The 19,079-nt window shown below is 32.4% G+C and overlaps 2 protein-coding genes across 3 annotated transcripts in view; one reads left to right on the top strand and one right to left on the bottom strand.

Annotated features, from left to right (window-relative positions):
* Nucleotides 1-6,164, top strand: part of LOC106470294 (heparan sulfate 2-O-sulfotransferase pipe-like) — a 22,330-nt gene extending 16,166 nt beyond the window's left edge. For both annotated transcript variants that reach the window (XM_022398902.1, XM_022398901.1), the window contains 3 exons: nt 2,385-2,491; nt 3,130-3,290; nt 3,991-6,164. In XM_022398902.1, the coding sequence (XP_022254610.1) occupies nt 2,385-2,491; nt 3,130-3,290; nt 3,991-4,145 (423 nt within the window). In that variant the 3' untranslated portion in view covers nt 4,146-6,164. The remainder of the gene's footprint in view (nt 1-2,384; nt 2,492-3,129; nt 3,291-3,990) is intronic.
* An 8,965-nt stretch (nt 6,165-15,129) lies between these two features.
* Nucleotides 15,130-19,079, bottom strand: part of LOC106470295 (neurexin-4-like) — a 65,860-nt gene continuing 61,910 nt past the window's right edge. The window contains 1 exon segment of the mRNA XM_022398900.1: nt 15,130-17,719. Within this exon segment, the coding sequence (XP_022254608.1) occupies nt 17,529-17,719 (191 nt within the window). The 3' untranslated portion in view covers nt 15,130-17,528.

Genomic DNA, 19,079 nt, shown 5'->3' with positions numbered 1-19,079 from the left:
TGGGAGTCTACAGGGATTATTGTATTATTATTAACATTATTATATTATATATACAGCAAACTTCACTGCTATGTACTAAAAATACGGTGTTCTTAGAAAGTGACCATAAATGGGGTCACTCGGGGGGCAGATATTCTCGGCATTGCAAGTACATTATATATGTGGCTAAATTTTAAAATCATACACACACACACACTCATTCTAAGAGAAACATAAGAATAGCCAGTTTTAGCAAAACCACTGACGAGTCCTACAATTAATTTGTATTGTGAATTAAATTAAAGATTTATTAAGAACAAAAATAACACAACTGGAAAGGAGCGTCATTGTATGATACATACTCGTACATTTGTGTCATCATTGATCACATATTTTATTTGGTAAATATATTTATTCCTAGAATTTAATTTTTAAATACAGTATGTTTGCCTACTATATATATATCTTGCAATATAAAATACTGGGTTAGTTAGTATTGCTATACACCAATCGTATTCCTTTTATATCTTTACTGTAAGTATGAGTGTCATAATTAAATACTTGAAAATTTAACCTTTAGTCTCTTTAAAGCATAATCTAACTGGAGGTATTCGATTGTCTCTTCCGTTGTACATTTCTGTTACAGGCTGAAAATGCGTCATCACAAATTTTGTTGTCTGATCAAGCCATATATAGCTGTAGGCTATGATAAACAGACTTATGAGCTAAAATTCGTCTATAAGACTAATAAGTAAAGAGCTCCATACATGTAATGAATATCTAATAACTTTTAAATCGGTGTTTTTGAACCGGCGGGCTGCGAAAAGACTTGGATTAGATGACTATATTTTTTTAAATGTTGCAAAACAGTAAAAGTATATAATGTAAACTACGTAATAACTCGCAAAATGCTAACTGTAAGTTAATGTCAGGCGCATGAACTCAGCATAGCAACTAAAAAATAACATTGCCATATTTTTTGTACTTCTAGAATTTTCTGCGTTGGGCCGGGGGAAATTTCTTGAAGTTTAGGTGGGCCGTGTTACTAGAACGGTTGAAAAAGTCTGTTTTAAGGGATGAATTCAGAACCAGGTAAGCCGTGCATGAACAAAAGATGGTTAATTTGAAGATTCGGGCCAATATTTTGAATTAGCTGGCCTTCATTTTCTTCAGGGCCTAGCGTGGCCTGGTGGTTAGGGTGGTCAACTCGCAATCTGCAGGTTGTGGGATCGAAACTCGTCACCGAACATGCTCGTCCCCTTTCAGCCGTGGGGCGTTATAATGTCATGGTCAATGCAATTGTTTATTGCTAAAGAGAAGCCCAAGAGTTAGGGGTTGGTGTTGTTGACCATCTGTCTTCTATCTTGTATATCACTTCAAAGTTAGGGAAGGCTAGCGCAGACAGCCCTCGAGTGGTCTTGCGTGAAATTCAACATACGTTCAAACCTTTTCTTCGGTGTAATAACCTATAGCGAGTTTGAGTATAAGTGAGCCGAAATGCTTTAGATTCTCGTATCATCAATGCTGCAACCAGTAAACATTTTCCTTTGAAGGCCCCGTGATCTCCATTCATCGTGACTTCTTGACTTGAACTGGCTGATTGTTGGCTTTACAGACCATACATAGCAGTGCACTGTGTGATTCACAAATGAATATAACAGGAAAGGGTAGGTCTCAATGCTGTTACATAATTGATGCTTGAAACCGTCGGTACGTGGTGAAACTCCATAATTAAAGAATATTGTTGGTAGTTTAGTGGATGTTCGTTATGTATTCAAATGAAGGCCTAACTTGTATCGCAACATTTCCTCGAAAATGTAAAAACGACTCGATTTTCTGTTAAACATCTTTAACTGTTGAGAATATTTTTGTAAGAAATAAAAGACAACATGAATGTTAGTAACAACACAATTCGAACTTCAACAAACCGATGTCGCTATTAAGCAGAAAATGGGGGAGGGGGAGATGTTTGTTTCGCCGAGAGACAAGGCCATTACTCAATGTTTAATTACATTTACAATTGAAGTAGCAATTTCATCCTTGAATCCACACGACAAATTAATTTTTGTTTGTTCAGTTTGATGCTCAATTTGATGCTATTACTCAATGTTTAATTACATTTACAATTAAAGTAGCAATTTTATCTTTTAATCCACACGACAAATTACTTTTTGTTTGTTCAATTGGATGCTCAATTTGATGCTATTACTCAATGTTTAATTACATTTACAATTAAAGTAGCAATTTTATCTTTTAATCCACACGACAAATTACTTTTTGTTTGTTCAATTGGATGCTCAATTTGATGCTATTACTCAATGTTTAATTACATTTACAATTGAAGTAGCAATTTCATCCTTGAATCCACACGACAAATTACTTTTTGCTTGTTCAATTTGATGAAGGATTTCGAACAGTGCGTCCGTACAGGGGATCCTGAATGTTTGTTCATCACTGGTCAGTCTTATGACCTTGCCATTCCTTACTTCTGTGGCCATAAGGAGGAATGTATGTAAGTAGAATTATCTTATCTAAGTATTTTTAAAGAACATTTTTGAACCTGTTTTCGAAACTATCACCGAATCTGAGATTTTAATTTTTTGTGACATCTCTAGTAACATCATATGGATTATCATAGATGATTTATAACTTCGAAATATGAGAGTTTTGTTCCCTTTGCGAAAAAAATAGTAATGCTGGAGAAAGGAAAAATGTTGATTGTCTAAATGACTCATTTCCCATCCTCAAGTAAACCTAATTATCATATTTTAAAGTAGAAGAACTGGCTTAGAAAGTTTGGTGAATGACGGGAAGACATCATAGTATCATTTTTCACCATGATTTGAAAGAAATCACTTTAAAAAAAAACAAATTTCAAACGAATTTAGTTAGATTCATGTATTTTAAAAAATATTTTGATAATATTTCAAAAGCAGAAGCTCTTCTGAAAATAAAAGTTCTGCAACTTATTGGAGGTTTGTAAATATACCTGTTGTCGTAATGTCAATAAAACGTAGGTTCAAGAAGCCTTTTATAAAATGGAAACAAAAACAGGTTATACGGGTTTTATCATTTTATTTCCTATTGTGTATTGTAGCAACGTACTAAGAGCTTACTATATATATATGTATATAATTATTTCAATTTCAGGAGTTTGAACAACAAGGCAGCATTACAAATCGCTAAAACAAATGTCAAGAAATATTACGTTGTGGTTGGAGTTTTAGAAGAACTGAACAAAACGTTGGCAGTGCTGGAAGGCTATATTCCACAGTTTTTCAAAGGCGCTTCTAAATTATACAGCATAAAACGTAAGTGATTTATTACACATTACTTCATTCTCTGTCATAAATTTCTTTTTTTTTTGTCGATAGTTTTTTATTTCAAGAAATATAATAAATAAATATACATATGCAGTTAGTAAGTTGTTACATGTAACGAACATACATTGCATTAAAATCTTGAGCCCAAAAGTAATTATGTAAGAGGCTGAAATGCCCCGGTTGCGAATAAATTCGATTAATTACAAATTAAATTGCGCAAGACTTAAACGAACGAATGGTTCGTTGATAATGCTTGGAGACGGCTTGAATGGGCAATGAATAAAAACTTTAATATAAGTTTAACATAACAGCAAATGTACAACGTTTCGACAAGGTTTTTGTCATCATCAATCATTGAATTTGAATGGTTCGTTAGTTTGATAACGGAGACGATGGCAAAATAATACTAGGCCTAATTTTCCTTACCTAAAGTAGTTGTATATATTTCCATGGAGCTGTAAAAAATTAAAAAACAATATTTCTGTAATTTTAAATCGTTTCTTTCTGAATTATTTATTTTTTTGTAAGTCGTGAATTATCACCGTAAGTTACTATTTTCATTCTTAAATATAAGCACAGTAATACGCAGAACTTGTTGGGTTTGATTTTATTGAAGTGTTCTACCAGCTTACTTTTTACACAGATAGGCGATTGAAATATTTGCGTAATAATATATTTTAACCCACAGCAAAAGTACAGAACAAGAATTTTAGGAAAAAGAAAGTATCCGAAGAAATCAAGAAAATCCTGAAAAAAAATCTTACAATGGAATATGAATTTTACGAATTCATACGTAAACGGCTTTACGATCAGTTCAGACTTTTGAAACACGCAACTACATAGCTGATTTGGAACTTTATGGAGGTTAACCATAAAAGGTGGAAGAAAACGCAAGAATCCGGCTTGAGTTGACAGTTAAAATTTACAATTTGAATACACAGTTGCATTAAGTTTTGATCAAATTACATGTTTATCATATTTATTTGTGTGAATGAAGAATTGTTTTTATGTGAAAGGTGTTATTTTGAAGTATGAGATGAAAAAATGCTGATTTTACATTATTTCTATTTTTATTTTACTATATACTATGTAAGTATGTACAGGTTACAATAATTGTAAGATGTCTAAAATGATATTTTGGAAAGAAATGTAGCAGTGTTTTTCTTAATAACTTCTTAACACTGTAATATCACTTAAATAATATTTTACAATTAACATAACGACAAGACCATGATTTTCTTTTCAAGATGTACCTGTTTGTAAAAGCGTAAATACACACACACACACACACACACACACCGGGGGCGAATCCAGAATTTTCAAAAGGGGGAGTCTAAATGAACGAATATTGGAGAGTTTGAGAGGAGGGCTTACCTCCGCCCTTTCCTCTTCTGAGAAACTGAAGACTTTTTGAAATTCAATATCGAGGTCCAATTCCTGATACTTTCCAGTGATTTTTGTTGGTTATTCCCACATGCAAGTTAGCAGTAAGAATCCAAAATGGCCGGCACCTTCCGTTACCACCGAAAGCTTCTTTGCCTATATTTGCGGAACTGACTTTTAGAATCAGGATATTGCAATGACCCATGGAATCAACTCTTATCAAGGCTGTTCTCTGAAGGGCTAGAGAGAACGATGGGATGTCTGATAGTCTTACCGATAAAAAGCGTTCCTTCAAAGACCTGTGTTTTAAATTGATCATATTTTGAAAGAAAAGATCCTTTGCAGTGACTTGTGTACTTATTGTGAAAGTTGTATTTTTAAAAATATTTTTCAAGGTTTCATTGCTTCCTGGAAGCGTGCCAGGAAAATTCAGCCATAACAACAAATGTGTGCCTGTTTTTTATAAACTTCATTGTTGTGAAACGTTTTGTAAGTACATTTAAGACGCATACATATATCGTTTTATTTCACAGTATCATCAAAACGATGCAACTGCTCACCTCAAAATGCGTATGTCCTTCACAAGTTTTAACAAGAGCATGAATACATGGCCCGACTATTCATAAAATCTTCTGAGAATACTTTGGATTAAAAGCTTGAAGATAATACACCAGAATGATGAAAAAGATTAGGCCAATCTCTCAAAAACTGACTGAAAACTAAAACTATGTTTGAATATGAAATAGTCTGCTGAAACACTTAATTCAATAAGTTTCAAAATGCATATTAAAGCAAACAAAATGACATAAATTCGCCTTTCAAATTTATTACATTGTTTGCTTAAAGAACTGTGAATAAGCTCGACTTTAAAGCATAATTCAGTCTAACTGAATATCATAAAAGTTGATATTTTATGTAAAATAGTGATTTTTTTTACCTTCGTTTTCAGAAGGTAACAACCTTTAATGATATATTTATTATACTTGATAATAAAATAATACGAATATTAATCCGATTGTTGATATTGAATACTGATTATTTAAAAATATGACCTTGTTGCACGAATGGTAAAAACTATGAAAGACCAGTTTATTTTAGTTAAATTTAAAATATCCAAGTAGTACAGAAGTAATGTATAATGAAAAATAGGATAATTATGTAGGTGAATAAACACTGGCTTAAAGAGTCGTTAAGAAATGCGAGAAAATCTCTGTTTTTATATGCAGGCATATCATGTGTTTTCTACTCCTTTTAGTGATATAGCAAATTTCGAAATGTTTATTATTTAGTTTCTACGCTGTAATGGCGGCAATACGTGGTTCAGAAAGTCGTTAAAATTACCTTGTTCTAGTTGTTTCGTTTCTTTGTTCTCTATAGTATGTGACGTCTCTTCTGACCGAAAGGATATTACAGTAATATTCGATGACGAGGAATCCACTTTGAGACTAATAATACTTGGAGACGGCTTGAATGGGTAATGAATAAAAACTTTAATATAAGTTTAACAAAACAGCAAATGTACAACGTTTCGACAGGGTACCTGATGATGACAAAACCTTGTCGAAACGTTGTACATTTTACTGTTATGTTAAACTTATATTAAAGTTTTTCTTCGTTACCCATTCAAGCTGTCTCCAACCATTATTACAGTAATATGTATAGCTTCCACGTTAGCAGAATTGGTACTGGAATATCCTTTACTGGTAGATTATGATGTTGACTGACTATTACAGCCGACTAACGCCGTGAAAGGACAAAAAGAGAACCTTGTCGACTGAACAACAAAAGCGAGATTATCTGTTGGACTCAGCCACAATTTCTTTGGTCAGTTCTACTACGAGATTGCCGAAAGAAGGTTATCTTTTAAGATCGTTGTGTTTAGTTCTACGGAGATTAATTCTGGGGGAAAAAAAGCCGTGGAACTAATCACAACGTATTAGAAGCAACTGTTATTTTCGTATACGCAAGTACATTCAGTGTGTTTATTTTTTGTGTCTGTTAAATAATAAAGATTGTTTGTTTTACTTTTGTCAACTGTGTTCAGTCTCTTTATTTCACACACACACCAAGAAGACTGTTATATACCAAGAATAATACTCATATTTCCTCGGAGAATCTACTGTTATTGTTATTTAGCTGTCTGGTACTTGTCGAGAAATCGGACTAAAAATTGATTTTTTTTTTATCTCATACATCAGGAAAGTTGTTGAGAGTAAATCTTTTATTTTCATCAATTTTCTGCGTCCTTGTAATGTATGATACGTGTGTTATATGTACATATTTCATACAGTGAAGTCCTACAACTGTAAATTAGTTTACTGTGTTGTCTCTAATTGTTTTTTAAATTATTTTGTAAATATTAAACGTTAAAATTCGTAGATTTTTGATATTCTGTACTTAGTTTAATTTCTCAGGTTTTTCATAACTATTAGGGACACAAGCGTAAGACCTCCGGATTTTCTTTTTGTTCAGTCCTCAGAAATATTTCATGACTGGAATTTTTTTTACTTAAAAAGTCTTCACTGCATATGCATTGTCATTAAATCAAACTCTTAATCTTAGGCTAAATCTCGAAGAAAAAAAGTGGGTAAAATTTAAAAAGTCATTTTTTTCTCTCACTCTCTCAATAACATCACATTTAGATGAGATGTATAAATTCAAAAAACAACGCATGAAATTCACTAATTTTTTGTGTGGTAGTGAATAGGTTATTTCTCTTTGATTTTGTAAGAAGGAAACTACATCCATATAACACTGAACGATCTGTTGCAACAGTCTAATTTTAGACACAAACAAACAGAACAGTACAGTGTAGCTGTATGTCGATCTATCCTAGAAATTCTGTATACCACCAGCTGATCGATCGGGTCGATGAAGTAACACTTGTATCAAACAAACAGGCAGTTAGAATTCAAATATCACGCTGTGGCTGAATGTTTGAACACTTCAATACAATTTTCTAATTTACCCCCCCCCCACCCACAATGGCTCAGCGTTACGTGTGAAGGTTTATAACGCTAAAATCCGGGTTTCAATACTCGTGTGGTAGGCACAGCCTATCGTGTTACTTTGAGCTTAAAAACTTACTTTATATATATATATATATTTTCCATGTTGACAGGAGCTTGACGGCCATTTTAATTTCTCCCCTCCCCACTTCCACTGCCTTATTACTGACAATTCCCGTAAAGCCAATGAAATATATACCGAGCCTAGTATTTTCGCTAATTGCTGCTAATGGAGCTCGGTGCGCGCGCACAAATATAAAGGATGACAAAAGAACACGTATTTCAAAGCCGTATTTTTCTGCTGTCGTTCTAGTCATGGTAGTTGCGTAGAGTAAAAAGTATTTGTTTCATATATTTGCGCAAAGGTTACACAAAAGCTATCTCATCTCGCCATCCCTTATATTGAACTAAATCACTAGACGAAAGGTAGCTATAAACAGCATCCACCACTAGTTCTCGAGCTTCTCTTATCGAATAGAACTTGACAGTAACTTTTATAACGCATCCACGGCCATAAAGTGTGGGGCGCCTTCCCTATAGTCTATCGGCCCGGTATAGCCAGGTGGTTAGGGCGCTCGACTCGCAAACTGCGGGTTCAAATCCCCGTCCCACCAAATATGCTTGCCGTGGGGGCGTTATAAAGTTCGGTCAATCCCACTATTCGTTGGTAAAAGAGTAACCCAAGAGTTGGCGGTGGGTGGTGATGACTACCTGCGTTCCCTCTAGTCTTATACAGCTAAATTAGGGGCGGCTAGCGCAGATAGCCCTCGTTTAGCTTTGCGCGAAATCCATAACAAACAAACCTATAGTCTACCTATTGAAAATTAGAGACGGCTAGCGCAAATAGCTCTCTAGGAGCTGTGCACAAAAAATTCTACAAACAAGTTCTGTTGTAGCAATGAGTTGCGAATCAAACATGGTGTGTGTGAGAAGTTATTGCACTCTGCGGACTTAAAATGGTGGTGGGCAGAGCACAGACAGCCCTTTGTGTGCTTAACTACGTACAAAAACAAAAAATCACGGTAGATAGCTTGTTTTCGGATATTCGCACAAAATTATTCAAGGGTTTTCTGTGCTAGCCTGTCTCTGATTTTGAATTGATAAAACTAGAGGGATGGACTCTAGTCAACAACACCCACCGCCAACTCTTGAGCTTCTCATATCTGACCAAATAGAAATATTTAACCGCCACCCTTACTGCACCACGACCCCAAAGTGCCAATCGCGGTTCGTTTTCTTCTCGGACGCAATTCGTCGACCTTTAGACCACAGTTCACATGTGAACCACTGGCTCGTTTACTGTAAAAACAGTAAATATAATGATGTAGTTATAGCAACAATAACTGTTGTTGTTATGGTGACCATAACTAGATGTATAAAGGTTTTATCACATCGATCACTAATTCACTGTAGAGAATCGTTTAAACGAAAACTTTAAGAAATGTTGTTCTTAATCAAAGCAGAGAATCATGAATGGATCCTTTTTCTTTTTGTAAAAAAAAGGTAAGATTACAATAATGTATACAACGCTACGCGTAGCCAGGAAAGTGTGGGGGGCTGAAAGTCAAAGACCACCCCTATATTTTGAAAAGTCAAAAAGATCCACTAAATTCTGTTTTTTTTTCTTTGTGTAAAAGGAAAAGCTTACTTTAAAATAAAAAAAGACCCCCCTTAGAAAATATAACATTAAGCGCTATTTACTAAAGAATCGGCAACTAATAACGACCAAAGTACACATATCACCTGTTATGCGTTCATACACAGTCACAAGATTATACCTGCATTGCGTATCGTGTGCGTGTTTTTCCCCAGATTTTTGTCCTGTGCGTTTTTCGCATTACAAAGTTTATCAGTACTTTCTCTCACTTCCTAGTTACATAATATACGTTAGAATGTTTGATATTCATTTGCTCAAAATAAATAAATAGATAAAACCAGTAACTTCTTAATGTATATAGAAAGTCTTTCCTTGCCTTGCGGGCACGTGTCTATATAAGCCTAACAAAACATGTGGCAGTAACTTCTTCACAATGTATGTAGTCCCTTGCCATGCGCACCTTAAAATAGAAAAACACTAACAAAACATGTCCGTGGTGAATTATTGAGTTAAACGATAGTCCCACTGCCAGGTTTGAGTCTAGGTAATCTACTCTAAGTTGTAGTTTTGAAGGATAAATAATTAGGCAAATAAAAAGAAATATAAATAATGTACCGAAAATGTAATAAAACCTGTTTTCGGTCACGTGATGTTGCTGTCAAAGATCAGTAGGTTACGCCCAGGGACTGAAACCATGGTGATAAGTACATAACAATAAATTGTCGTGACGTAAACAAATGTTTGATTTTTAAAAAAAATTTTGACTTCTGTTTCGAGGTCTTCTTCCGTGAAGATGAATTTAGCCTTCACACTGGTTTGACGGCACCTCGTCGTGTTCTACTTTTCTCAAGAGTGTGTGTGTGTGAAGGACCAACAGACCTTTGTTCCCATGTTATACATGAATTACCTCCTCCTCAAGATTACAAGATCCTAACAATGAAATACCAGTTTTAACACTTTTAGTATGTGTGCTGCAAAGCTACTGCACAATTCAATGACAAGCCACATATTATTGTCTTTTCGCTTTAGAAAAATCTGCCCCCTTCCCCAAATTTAATCTTGAATAGATTTTCTGGTGTTATGTAAAAAAGAAAAAAAAAGCAAGTTAGACCAACTTATAATGGTCGTAAACAACCAGGGCCCAGACGTACGATCTCCACATAGAACCTAACAGGCGAAGCAGTCAGCTGTCGCGGGATCAAACCCTGTCACTGAACATGCTCGTCCTTTCTCTAGTTTGGGGTCAATCCTACTATTCATTGGCAGGCCTACCGAAAGGGGGGGGGGCAACTGCTAGGGCCCGGCCGATATCTTCATTTAATCATAAAAAGCATAGTTCTGGCTTTTATTTGCATATAAACGCTTGATACATTAACAATGATCGAAATAATATATATACATATATATATACTTTGTAGATTTAAAATATTTGTTGTTACTCTATTAACGTTTTTACGCTTACACTGTGAGCTAAAAACCGTTCCTGCTATGATTTTGCCTTGTTTATGAGCTCGTTAGCGTCCTAATTTAGGATCTTCGATAATAAGTTCTTTAAAATGTTTGAAAAAAAGATAGAGAGAAAATGAACCCGTCGTAGATGTAATGTTATCAGTCGACTCTGGATAATTGACACGTTTAATTAACAAAGTATGCACATTGTTTGGTTACTGTTTACGTTGATACTAAATAAAACATCTTTACGTTTTTGACACTTATATTAACCGTTGTAATAAAAATAGTGGTTAAGGAAAAAAACTTCTTGTAGCCTTATCTACCACGTAAAATGCGTGGTTTTATGTTTGATGGATGACATATTATGTTCTATTTATTTTCCCAATTAGGTGTTACTTTTACTCACTCTAAGGTGTTTAAAAGACAAAAAAGAGTTGATTTTAATTCTCAGTTACTTGTTAGCACGTCTATTCTAGTCCTAGGTTAGTTGTTAATGTACTTAAAGGTCAATTCTAGTCCTAGGTTAGTTGTTAATGTACTTAAAGGTCAATTCTAGTCCTAGGTAAGTTGTTAATGTACTTAAAGGTCAATTCTAGTCCTGGGTTAGTTGTTAATGTACTTAAAGGTCAATTCTAGTCCTGGGTTAGTTGTTAATGTACTTAAAGGTCAATTCTAGTCCTGGGTTAGTTGTTAATGTACTTAAGGGTCTATTCTAGTCCTAGGTTAGTTGTTAATGTACTTAAGGGTAAATTCTAGTCCTGGGTTAGTTGTTAACGTACTTAAAGGTCAATTCTAGTCCTAGGTTAGTTGTTAATGTACTTAAGGGTAAATTCTAGTCCTAGGTTAGTTGTTAACGTACTTAAAGGTCAATTCTAGTCCTAGGTTAGTTGTTAATGTACTTAAAGGTCAATTCTAGTCCTAGGTTAATTGTTAATGTACTTAAAGGTCAATTCTAGTCCTAGGTTAATTGTTAATGTACTTAAAGGTCAATTCTAGTCCTAGGTTAATTGTTAATGTACTTAAAGGTCAATTCTAGTCCTAGGTTAGTTGTTAATGTACTTAAGGGTCAATTCTAGTCCTAGGTTAATTGTTAATGTACTTAAAGGTCAATTCTAGTCCTGGGTTAGTTGTTAATATACTTAAGGGTCAGTTCTAGTCCTAGGTTATTTGTTAATGTACTTAAAGGTCAATTCTAGTCCTAGGTTAGTTGTTAATGTACTTAAGGGTCAGTTCTAGTCCTAGGTTAGTTGTTAATGTACTTAAGGGTCAATTCTAGTCCTAGGTTAGTTGTTAATGTACTTAAGGGTCAATTCTAGTCCTAGGTTGGTTGCTAATATACTTAAGGGTCAATTCTAGTCCTAGGTTATTTGTTAATGTACTTATAAGGATCAATTCTACTCATTATAGCAATAAATACGTTACACAATCAAATGGCAATAATTTCAGATGATGGCTATTTAAAATTATCTAGTTAAACTGCCTTAGTTTTTTATTGTTTTACTTGATACATTCCAATGATTCTTTCTGACATCCTTGAACGAAATGTCACCCATTTCCAAACAACTGTGAATGAATTATCCATAACTTCAAGTAAGTGAAAGTACACACAACTTGTTGGTTCTTTCCTCAAATGGATCCGACAAAAGGATTAGAAGAAGGTCACATATCATCTACATCATTGGTGTGAATTAATTAAACCATCATTAAATAACGTTGATATGGAATGCTTAAAGCATATTAAACACTAACAAAGTGGAAATGACAACTGGAAAATTACTGTTACTAATTAGATAGAGTTTAAACAGTCACGTGTCTCGTAAATTGTCACTATCCTCTAATGTTAGACTACATTAATGGATTAATGAGATTTGTTTGTCAAAAGACGTTCCAGAGAGTGAGAGAGAAAAAAAAAACGAGTATGTTATAATAGATTATGCTTTTCAAAGATATTTACTTCTACAAACAGCTAATGTTTCTATGTATTGTATACTCGAAAGTACTATGAGGTACGGTTATGCTATTTAGTATATCGAAAGTCATTATTTTCTAATCTAATTTTTGTTTATCATTATTATTATATTTTTTAATATACAGATCACTTTGAGTTATGAACTTAATATACGTAATTAGTACTAACCTATGGTTGCCAAACCTCTGGAGGTATTATTGGGATTATGGCCAAAAATATCACTAACAGGGATGGTATTCAACTGATGAACCAATACATTTTATTCTTTACATGTAGAAACATAAGACTGGTTTATATAATTAGTTATACTAATTACCAAGTTGATTTTTAGTTTCACTCTAAGTACATAGCTTGTTTTGATCGGAAGTTAATATTAATTATGTAAAGTGTTAAATTTCCCAAATGACCCATTACCTTTACCTACTTCTGTATATTTGTATGTAACAAATCATATTCTAGTGTTCCTTCATGATGGATCATGTAATGAATTGTAAGCAGATATTAAACAGGTGACTTCTACATATATCCAATCGACTACTTTTTATTTATGACTTTTCTCCATCTTATCATCAACTATCCTTTCCAAAAAAAAAAAAAAGATGCTAATTGAGGGTTTGTCCATATTAAGTCAAAAAACACATTCGCTAGTAAAAAAGAGTTATTTCAAAATTAAAATTTTCTAACTGAATTGAATAAAAATGCCTATACGGGTTATCTAAAGAAAACACCAGAAAATGATGAGTCTATTGGTACAACCAGAGCACACAAAAATCAGTCTCGTTGTCAGCTACAATCTTACATTTCTAACTTTCATTTTTAACAACAAAAAATTAGAAATAATACAAATATTATCAAATTTGGTTCCTCATTCTGAACACTTACCTAACCTTGCTATAATATCACATCAAACCAAAATAACAAGTATAAGCTGTATGGGTTCCAGACCGTCATCAAGATTTCTACAATCTGTGCAGGAATTTAACCATCAGATTTTAGAAGAAACATCCTGCAGCAAGTAATTTATTTAAAACATTATATTTTTCTATTACCCAGCTCCCCCCCAAAAAACTCACTAGTGATTTTATTGGTCAAATAGATAAAGACCACTCAATTGCATAATTTTTATAGAATTGTGGTTTAAAATATCAAGTACCTTGGTAGAAGGTAGAAAAACAAAACTCAACTGAATAACTTGTGTGTGTTGTTTAATACATCAACTATCAACAAAGACATGTTCTATAATGTTGGAAAACATTATCTTTTGTGAGTCAAAGGAAGGCTTTAAACCAAATGATATCAAAAACTGCACCTTAAATTATTTCCTTCTACACACAGGTATAAATAGGCTAAAAAAAAATAAACTTAAAATAAAGAAAATTGTTTGATAAATTTAATTCACCTACTGCTTAAGCAGTTAAAAAAAATGTGTATAAAAATGGAATGTTTCAAATAAACACTACAACTTTCCCAGTCTCATTGAATTCTTACAAATCACAGAAGAAAATTACCAGTAGCTTGATCATTATAACACAGTCAAATCAAACTTAAAATATTAACATAACTCGTTCGTAAATAGCTGAAAAAAATATTAATTTATAAACACAGACTATTACGTTTTCTGGCATTCACTTGTTAATTTAATACAACAAAATTAATGCAAACTTTTCGCAATATAAAATCCATGATAAAACTTACTTGAGAGCTAAGTGTTTTGTAAAAAACACGCTTATTACCAGCTTATACTATAAATAAACATAACTGTTAAAACTATTTCACAAACACAAATCACAGAAATTCACCCGGTCTCAACTGGATTCGGTACATTTTAGCATTTTAATTTCCAATAAAAATGTTTCTTAAATCATGAGGAAATAGAGAACATTGTTTAATTTGTGATTATTCTACATAGTAACAATAATAATACAGAGAGAGAGAGAATTTTTAATACTACATATAATTATACAAATGAGATCTACTGAAGTAGTCTTGTGGAAATGGAGCCCCTTTTGATACTTTTGTTTTTCTCATGATTTCTTGATAAAAAATATATATTATATACGAGTTTACCTTTTAAAAACAAAGCTTATACTACATTTCACTTCACACTGTAAATGCCATATCTGATCATTGTAACTGGGATGATTACACAAGATTAATGACAAAGATTTTTTTTATCTAATACAACAAAATATTTATAGCTGCTCAACATCTTTCATATTTGACTGAACAAGAAAAAAAAGGGGGGGGGGGGATACTACTAAATATGAAGTGGAATTAAAAATGAAATCCTGAAGATATTTTTGCATAAAGCAAAAGTTAGCAGCCATAAAACTAAATTAACATACCTCAAATAAACATAAGAAAATGAAAAATAAATATCAAAACAGACAAAAAACCAATTGCTGTTTTCTTGCATGTTTTAAAAATTTATTAAAATAAATATTAAACACATAAGAAAGAAGTAAATTAGAAACTTTTTTTTATTATCTATGTTCTATGTTTATATGTCATACCCACTAGTTGGACTATTTTGCTTATATATCTTTAACAAGCCTCTTCAATTGTAAACGTAGCTGGTGAACAGTTGTTTTAAAAATCGTTTTATTTCTTTTAAATAAATTTAGTAGTATTGTTGTAATTTTTAAAGAAAATCAGTAACTTTGATAATTTGTTATAATAACTCTGATTATTAACAGTTCAATGTAACAAATTTTTAAAACATGTTACATGTGTGATATGCTACTAACTGGTTGCAATTTATAAATGTAACCATATCCTTAACATTTATATTTGACAACTTAAGTTTTATGCCAGAAGTCTTATTATAGAACACCGTTAGATTCATGTCATGATACATGGTTGAAAAATGGAAATCATGATCAAATAACATAAAGCTGGAGCAATTTTGCATTTCTGCTGAACCCTAAATTCTAACAGTATTGTTTTGAAGTACACTTATATTTTATATAAGCTCAAAATCATTATCTACAGGGAAAGATAGTAACAGCAACAAGCCATGTAAAATGGTGAAGCACATTCCAAATTATAATAATTTTGACAGGTAAGTAGTTGCATATACAGCCTAATGTAAAACAGAAAATTCTTTAGGATAAAACACACTTTCAAAGGTAGAGTTATCTTTATAGTTGTCTATTTAATTAAGCTACAGTTTAAGACAAACTTCATAGTTGATACATCTGTAGTTTAGAATTTCTTTGTAATGTACTGGAATGCAGGTTGTTTTGTCTTAGTTCTGTAAAGGAGTTACAAATAGTTACACTAGGCTCTTATTTTACTCTTGTAGGTTTCAAGAAAAACCTAATCATAAGTACATCTTCACAACCTTCAAACAATGTGGCCTTCTTATGACAGACATAAGGTAATAAGAACACCAATGGAATTACTTCATACAGATTGTAATTTCTAAATTCTGTTTTTTTTAACACATAACTTACTCACCAAAAACTAAAATTCACGCTGTAAAAAGAATATCAAGCTGAGAAATAACAAAATGTACAATAATACATATATTATTTTTGAAAGATATTTGAAACATCAATACATCTTATAAATTCAATTTCAAGTTATTTCAAATGAGGCTTCTTATGTAAAGATTCCTATTACTTTTCTTAATTTTCCTATGTTATTCTTTCAAAAAACAGCAAAATAGAGTAAGTCATACTGTAATCTAAGATCAAAAGAAATTCAAAACTAGTTAATCATACCACCTAATGACAAAAATAGATTTCCATCACTTCCCTATGATCACATTAACCTATTCTTACCCTACAATTACTCAAATGAAACTAACAAGTAACAATTATATATATAAAAAATGGACAAACAGTAATATCAACAGAAATTTAACTACTTCGAGATAATATTCTTATTCGACTGAATGCACAGTGAACTGAAAATAGTAACTGAATTAATTCTGGTTAGAGTAGCAGAATTCTTCAAAAGATCTTACAAACATAAAACACTTTAATGAACTAACTCCTTCTAAAGGTTTTTGTGTTCTGAGATTCTACACAATATAAATGAAAATGCATAAAATTTTTAAATGCATATAAGTAAAAGCATATTAGTAAAAAAACATTACAAAGATATCAACTATTCTCCATTTACATGTTATGTATAATTTTATGATTTGGTTAATAATCTTAACAGAAAATTAGAATACAAAGTAATAATACGAGAAAATTACAGGAGTTAGTGCAAAACAATCTTTCTGAGTGCAAAAAGTAACCGCACACAAACTTAATACTGATGACAGTAAAATAAGATTCATCAAATTAGTCTCAATCCAACTTACTTTCTTTACATATGAATATAACCTGAATAATGCTGTGGTATTATCTACTGTAAGAGAAAATACATTAAAGAATGAACTTTTAAATGTCTTAAGAGATGGCCAAATTCACTGTCTCAATTAGTCTAAAAATTGTTTTTCAACAATTAGACCAACAAATAGATCAATACTAATGATTAAGAACTGCCATGTATATCAGGCTAATCTCCTAAAACATCATTCACTACAACAATTCTAAAGTTTCTTAAATATTTGACTTGGAAGGAATTTCTGGAGTTGTGTCACAATCTAACATAATGTGTTTTACAGTTTTATGTTAACTCTTGGGTTCTTGCCCTTTCTGTGGAAGACAACAACAAAAAAAAAGAATACATTTATATTATAAATGATTAAAAAAAACAACAAAAAATGGAATGTCAAATCTTGTTTTTAATATGAAATAATCTGTTCACTTTTTCTTGAAACTAAAAATACTGAGCATGATTGAACAGTCTGTTATGTACACTTAAATGAACCATTCTTTCTTCCTAGATACATCAGGTCCAGTTTTACTCTGGATTACAGCTGTGTCAGCATCTGGAGCATCTTTAGCACCTTTGTCTTCATGAGTCTTGTACTCTCCTTTATGACGAGACATGAAGCGGCCAATCAGGATAGCCATCAAAATGAGAGCCACAAAAATGATAGCTAGTACCACTAAAAAACAAACAAAATTTTATAAATAACTTTTAATTAAAAAAAAATTACATTTTCAAAAGGCTTTGGAAATTTTAATTTATTCTTCACTAACAGAAGACATGTAAAGTTGTTTGTTTGTGAGATCACTTAAATGACTCCTTATACACATGGGTCTAGCATAGTTGTTTTCAAATTTGAATTACATAATAGAATGAAGGCAACCAGTCAGCTATACAGGCTGCCTGATGTAGTTACTTTTAACCAATAGCAAGATTAACTGTCATGCTTATGACATATTCTCATCTGAAAGTTAGAATCATGTTTGGTAAGAGTTTGGATTATTTTCTAAATAGATGGCCAGCTAATCAAAAACCTCTTTCTTTTGGTGTGAATAGTTTCACGTAACTGACACACCCTTCAAAACAAACAAGGTATTCTCATCTGAAAGTTAGAAGCATGTTTGGTAAGAGTTTGGATTATTTTCTAATAGATGGCCGGCTAATCAAAAACCTCTTTCTTTTGGTGTGATTAGTTTCACATAAATGATTCACCCTTCAAAACAAACAGAAAATCAGTATATCCTAAAATTTAATTGTTGCCTGGCAAAATGTATATACATCTTTCAGAAACATACACTTTTGTACAGCTCTGAAAAATTAAACCTTGACATCTAAGATAGCTATCACACAACAAGAGGAGTATTATGCCATTTTCAAAAGTGGTCATAATGTTTTATGAGTGACATATTCATAATGTATTAAAACTTTGGTAGCTCAGTAAGAAAGATACAAAATTTGAGTAACAGCCAAACAAAGTAGTGATTTCACACAATATTTTATCTCTTGTATGGAGTAAAAACTTTTAATTTTTTTCACAATGTTTCACTAAGTTTACCTGGCATCATCACCTGAAACTGATTGGTATTGATAAGGCAGTAGTATGATTCCTATTTTATGAATCACATTTCCCATAGAATGTTTTCTACAAAACTGCTCTAAACACAATGGTACGGCTTGAGGTCAATAAACACAGGGGATGAGGGAGCAATGGGGTTAGACTCTTAAGGACTTTTACTTAATAAAAATAATTGTTTTCCAGTTCTAAAAGAATCTGTTTATAAAATTTCATGACTTTCCAGGATTTTCATGACCCATGCAAAACCTGTACTACAGATCTGTATTTTCTAAGACCTAGAAAAAGGTATATTTTCCAATGTGTCAGACTACTCCATATATTTAGACGATTTTTTTTGTTCGAGAAAACAGCAAACACCAGTAGAGATCATGCACAACTAGAAAAAATTTTATCTCTTGTTTTGGCACCAGTAATGAAGTTAAAGATTTTCCATCAAAGGAAAAAAACTAAAAAATTAATTTTT

This window comes from Limulus polyphemus, unplaced genomic scaffold, assembly GCF_000517525.1.
Source record: "Limulus polyphemus unplaced genomic scaffold, Limulus_polyphemus-2.1.2 Scaffold3928, whole genome shotgun sequence".
NCBI lineage: Eukaryota > Metazoa > Arthropoda > Merostomata > Xiphosura > Limulidae > Limulus > Limulus polyphemus.
The sequence above is the reverse complement of the archived record's forward strand: the minus strand, read 5'-3'. Positions and strand labels throughout refer to the sequence as shown.